General features: G+C 44.1%; 1 protein-coding gene across 9 annotated transcripts in view; it reads right to left on the reverse strand.

The window, feature by feature from the left end:
• The window catches only part of KIAA1328 (KIAA1328 ortholog), a 181,742-nt gene extending 175,765 nt beyond the window's left edge, over nt 1–5,977 (reverse strand). For 2 of the 9 annotated variants that reach the window (XM_085214415.1, XM_085214414.1), the window contains exons 1-2: nt 5,863–5,976; nt 2,212–2,247 (exon numbers count right to left, since the gene is read on the reverse strand). In XM_085214415.1, the coding sequence (XP_085070541.1) occupies nt 2,212–2,247; nt 5,863–5,974 (148 nt within the window). In that variant the 5' untranslated portion in view covers nt 5,975–5,976. Of the gene's footprint in view, nt 1–2,141; nt 2,251–5,409; nt 5,612–5,817 lie in introns of those variants that run through there. The other 7 variants (XM_010725187.3, XM_085214413.1, XM_085214416.1 and 4 more) reach the window with 7 other exon arrangements.
• Nucleotides 5,978–6,068: the final 91 nt, after the last annotated feature.

Consider the following 6,068-nt stretch of genomic DNA (forward strand, 5'->3'; position numbering starts at 1 on the left):
TGTACATATACTCAATTTTACTAGAGTTGACCAATTGCAATTATGTTTTCAGGACTTGGTGTCACAGCAAAAGCTGTCTTTATAATTGAAAAGAATTTAAAAATTCCTTAAAAGGGAGACTAAGCACTTATCTATTTTTGAGGGATGCACACAAGTATGCACTAAGTTAAGGTCAGAAGAGCTAACCACAAAACATTTTCAGTTTTTCTTTATACAATGAATCTTCATTCATTCTTCATCTGTGACCACAAAACGTTGGAGTTCAAGACCCTTAGGGTTTCAAAGAGAATGCTCAGCAAACTTGCTACTCTAGAATTCAGGAGAACAGACTTCAAACTCTTCAGGGAGCTGCTTGGCAGGGTGACGACATGGGCTCTGGAAGGAAGAGGGACCAAGAAAGCTGGTCAGTATCCAAGGATCATCTCCTTCAAGCTCAGAAGCAGTGTATCCCAAGAAAAAGGAAGGCAGGCAAGAATGCCAGAACTCCTCCATGGATCAACAAGGAGCTCCTAAGAAAGTCTATACAGAGTGAAAACAGGAATGGGTAACGTGGGAGGACTAGAAAGAAGTTGTCTATGCATCCAGGGATCAGATTAGGAAAACAAAACTGAGACAGAATTAAATCCAGATAGGGACATCAAGGAGAACAAGAAGAAATTCTACAGGTGTATCAGTGATAAAAAAAAAACGCCAGGGAAGATGCAGGCCCTCTCCAGAAGGAAATTATAGACCTAGTCATGAGGGATAGAGAGAAAGCTGCAGTACTCAATGACTTCTTTGTTACAGCATCAGTGGATAAAGGAAGATCAACTGACATCATCTACATGAACTTGTGCAAAGCGTTTGGCACTGTTCTGAATAACTTCCTGGTCATCAAATCGAAGAAATATGGTTTTGATGCATGGACCACTGGCTAGATAAGAAATTGGCTGGATGGTCGCACTCAGAGAGTTGCAGTCAATAGAACAATGTCCAGGTGGAGACTGGTGACAAGTGGCATTCCTCAGGGGCTGGTGCTGGGACCAGTACTATTTGACATCTTTGTAAGCGACATGGACAGTGGGATTGAGTGCACCATCAGCAAGTTGGCAGACAACACCAAGCTGGGAGGTGCTGTTGACAAAATACAGTGAAGGGGTGTCATCCAGAGGGACTTGGGCAGGCTGGAGATGTGGGTCCATGCCAACCTCGTGAAGTTCAACAAGGCCAAGTGCAACATCCTGCACCTGAGTTGGAGCAGTCTCAAGCACAGATACAGGTTGGGCAGAGAATGGCTGGAGAGCAGCACTGAGGAGAAGGATTTGGGGGTACTGACTAATGAAAGATTCAACATACGCTGGCAATGTGCGGTTGCAGCCCAAAGGGCCAACCATATGCTGGGTTACATCAAGAGAAGTGAGACCAGCAGGTCGAAGGAGGTGATTCTGCCCCTCTGCTCTGCTCTCATGAGACCCCGTCTGGAGTTCTGCAGCCCCCAACACAAGAAAGAGACAGAGCTGGGGCTCTTCAGCCTGCAGAAGAGAAGGCTTCAAGGAGACATTGTAACCTTCCAGTAACTAAAGGGAGCCTACAGGAAAGCCAGGGAGAGACTTTTTATAAGGGCTTATAGTGACAGGATGAGAGGATACGGTTTTAAATTGGAAGAGGCTTGATTAAGACTACAAAAGAGGAAGAAGTTCTTTACTGTGAGGGTGGTGAGACACTGGAACAGGTTGCCCAGAAAGGTTATGGATGCCCCATTCCTGGAAGCACCCAAGGCCAGGCTGGATGGAGCAACCTGGTCTAGCAAGAGGTGCCCCTGCCTATAGCAGGAGTTTGGAGCTAGGTGATATTAAAAGTCCCTTCCAATGCAAATCATTCTGTGATTCTATGATTTTCTTCAAAATTTAAAAGATCTGAGAATCTCTAATGCTTCAACATCCCTTGGAGACCACATTAAAAATTCAGCTTACCTTATAGATTGAAAACTCTATGATGTACTTGCAATAGAAAAAACTACCCTGAAGCTGTTTATCTTATACCACATGCTTATCTAAGCAGAAGAGAATAAATCCTCTGCTATAATCCTATATGTCTCATTACAAGTTAAATTATTTGTGATAACTCTGTGCCTTACACACTTACGTACACAAACCACATACCCGGAAAAATACTGCAAAGTTTAGCATTCACAGGAAAAAAACCTCTGTTTACAGCTATTATAAGTCATACCTGAAACACATACCATTGGCTGTTCTTCATCAGATTCTGCATGTAGCTTTGTTAAAGGTAATAAACACAAAAGATAGGCAACTATAACAAGTATTTTGTCTCTAATTTTAACAGGTGGTTGATAAGAAAGCAAATCTGGAAAACTTTGAGAGCACCAGAAGGAAGAAAAACTCAATTAGGAGGGAAAAAATAAAAATGAACACGCACTGATTGATAAAAGAAAAAGTGCTACTTCTCCTTCACTGTGCCTTTACTTTAGATAGCAAAGTTTATCTCTCAGGTCACCTTCAAGAAACATCCCAGGGAGCAGTCCCAGTTATGAGAGCAATTACTAAGACAATGAAGTTATAATATATTTAAGTCAGAGCAGGTTTTCATTATATAACTAATCCCTTGATATGTAGGGAAGACAAACTTCCAGAATAGTCCACGTTTGTGCAGCAACGCAATTCTATATTTTGTACAGCATATTCTGAGAAATGTAAATGAGAATAAACTACAAAAAATTTCCAGGGAAGTTGCTGATTCTCATCTGACCATCACGTGGCAACTACCAGCTGAAAGCCTGAGAACCTGTTCTCTCTAACAAGATGAAGGGTTGTTCTGAAACCATTTTTAAAAGTAAGCTACCTAAATTCAGAGCTTTAACTATTAAATTACCTGACTGCAGAAAACACTCAAAAACTCACAAAGGATCTGTCACCATATATTTGTGCTATGTTAGCAATCTCTGAACCTGCAACCTTGCCTCTTAGAAATCACTACAAATATGACTCAACACAATTCAGGGAAGGGTGTAAACTACAGAAGCTTCCTTAAAGCAACAGCTGCATTTTTATTCCTACATAAATTACAAACATTATGATGAAGTAAAAAACAAAAGCTGAGGGTACACAGTTCTCCTTCACTAACATTTTGGTTTTTACTGTTTTTCTTTCCTCAGCTTTAAAAATTTGGTCAGTTAACTCAATTGCTTAGTTTCTGTATTGTTTACAGATAAGTTTAGGTGTTGTACAGTCTTCTTTGCACAATCAAATCAAATCGTGAAAATATTTCAGCTAGCCTATACCAACTATCACTCAAAAACTTATTAAGTTGTCATGTGACATAGAAAACTCTATTAAAAAACAGAAGCTTTCATTTCTGAATAGGAATTTCAAATTCGGTTAGTCCTAACTGCCCATTACACAACGGTTGTTGGTACGCTGGAAAGGCTTGGTCACATACTCCACTGTAACCTTTTTGATCCACATTATCATTTATAAACAATTATCTCTCATCATTTTAGACCAGTTTGAGAACAGCTTCATCTCATACTGGTGTCAATAGTGTCTCTACAAGCACTGAAAGCACTTTCGTTCTCACCCTAAGCTGCAGCCTGTTCTCTGTGTCAGAGCACTATGTGGGGCCATGTCATGAACCAGGTGAAAAAGCTGAATCAACTCGAAAAGTAAAGCACCATGTTTCCTCTTTCCGAAAATCACCAATGCAGATCAAGGCCCAGACTGGGTAACAGCCATGTCCAAACAGCTGTGTCAGCAAAGTTATGACAACAGTCTGCAGGATACCAACGAGATCTTCAACTCATACTGCTACTAGAAACGACAAACTTCAGCACTGGCAATTTATTTCTCAGCTGACATATGGTTAATCTGTGTCAACAACACATGTCTGCAGACAAAAAAACAGATTTGCCTAAACAAATTGGGCTTTTTAAGTTTGCCACCCATATTGGCACTGTTGTAGATAGATACCTAATAGAGAGATGAAAAAAATTAGACGAAGCTGATGCTGTTTCTCCCCCAAGCTATCAAAACCACTCTCCCACAAAGGTCTGCTACCTAGTGTATTAGATTAAGCTGAAGTCACACCAGTTTTCCTTAATTAGTGGGACTGAAAATTGCCATGAACAGGCCCAAGATCCCTGTCTCAGAGCGAAAGACTGGGGACATTACAAACATCAACCATTTGAAATTAATTCACTGCCATATGCTCTCAAGATTCCAAATGGGCTGACTGAGAATGTTATAACCCTGCTGGCATTATAGCTAATGTTCAAGACAACAGTAGTCCCTACAGCAAACTAGAGACACACAACAGTGCAGTGCACTGTAGTCTGCCTCGCTATGCAGCATCTATTTGGCAATTACAGAGAAAAGTTCCATTTTCCTTGGTTAGTAAGTCAATATTACCAAATATCCCAAGACCCAACCTCCTCTCTTCTTTAAAAGCATCTACTATTTATTCTTGGGATTGACCTATTTCAGTGTACTTAACCTTTTCTAAAACTGGAAGCAACACTATCCACTTGCAAAAACACATATAACAGAAGATTCCTTGGAATATCTTGATGCATGAGAGCTATGCTATTGTGCTCAGAAGACCCTATACAGTCATAGGAGATAACCTGTTACCCTAGTAATTAATTGTTGAAAATACACAAATACAGCAATTGTAGTTGTCTCAACTTTTTCACAGCTAAACTGGATAGTGACACTGCAGCAACAGATCTGATATGAAAGAGAAAGTTGCGCTATATTATTTTTTTTTAAGCACAAATTGGAAATCTTCCAAGATTCATAACAAAGTGCCTAACGAGCCCTTTAGATGGTTGGCCCATTCCACTCGTGCATTGTTTTGGAGTGAGCGTGCAATCAAACACAATTACAAGAGCACACGCGCATACCTTTCTTTTGAATCACTTTTGGCTGAGGCTGAAATCTCAACCTCAGCACCAGCGACTGCAATGCCTCAAGTCCCTCTGACCTACAGCTAAATCATCAGCATCTAAATTTCATAGAATCATATCACAGAACCATAGAATGCCTGGGTTGAAAAGGACCACAATGATAATCTAGTTTCAATCCCCCTGCTATGTGCAGGGTTGGCAACCACCAGACCAGGCTGCCCAGAGCCACATCCAGCCTCGCCTTCAATGCATCCACCAGGCCAGACCTCCTGTCATGTCGCATTGGCCTTCCACACCTTCAACCTACAGGTCTTCTAATTCAGCCAAGCCTTTAACTCAGCTTTACAAGTCAAAACATCAATGCCAACTCATTAGCATGTCTGAGCCATGTAAGCCTACCTCTCTAGCCAGCCTTTCACGTGCTGCACCCCAACAGCACAACAGCTGTGTGCTCCACCTGCAGTTGCACACCTCCTGCAGACCCTGCAGAGCCTCGGCCTGGCGCTCACCTCTCATACATGCAGCTCTCGGGTGCCCACAGGCTCACCCTTACAGCCAAGCTTCTGCTCCAGTCATAAAAGATGTACTTTCCACAACTTTTCCTGCCGCCTGAACCTTCAGCTCAGCGTCTTCTTGCCGAATTCCTTTCCACACCTCCGTGACCCCTCATTCCCTCCTTGCTATCCCCTAAGGTGCTGACAGACCCAGCGGTCCCCTCCCCACACACCGCGATCCTCCGTACCCCCGGATCTCCTTTCCGAGGGCCGCAGCCCCTCACGCCCCACCCCCGAGACCGGCACCCTCCGCCTCACTGAGGCTACCGCCGCCGAGGCCCAGCCCCCGCCTCAGTTTCCCCACTCCGCTGCCTACCTCCCACGGCTGCCTCTCGCCCTCCCGCCCCTCTCCCTCCTCCTCACACGCCCCCTGGCACCAGCTCCCGCCTCCAGGCCGTGGAAGGATACTGTCCCGGCTCCAATACACATCCCCGCCCGGCTCCGGGTCCACCTCCGCCATCTTGAAACAACCGCCACTCCCAGAGTGCCCCCCGCTGCCCCCCCAGCGTTCGGCGCCCATTGGCTGCCCGCGCCGCATTCTCCCCGCGGCCGGGCGGAAGAGCGTGGCATTGTGGGAGCGATAGTCCGGCGGGCGTTAATTACCGCTGCCGTTG

Source organism: Meleagris gallopavo, chromosome Z, assembly GCF_905368555.1.
Source record: "Meleagris gallopavo chromosome Z, MGAL_WU_HG_1.1, whole genome shotgun sequence".
Taxonomy (NCBI): Eukaryota; Metazoa; Chordata; class Aves; order Galliformes; family Phasianidae; genus Meleagris; species Meleagris gallopavo.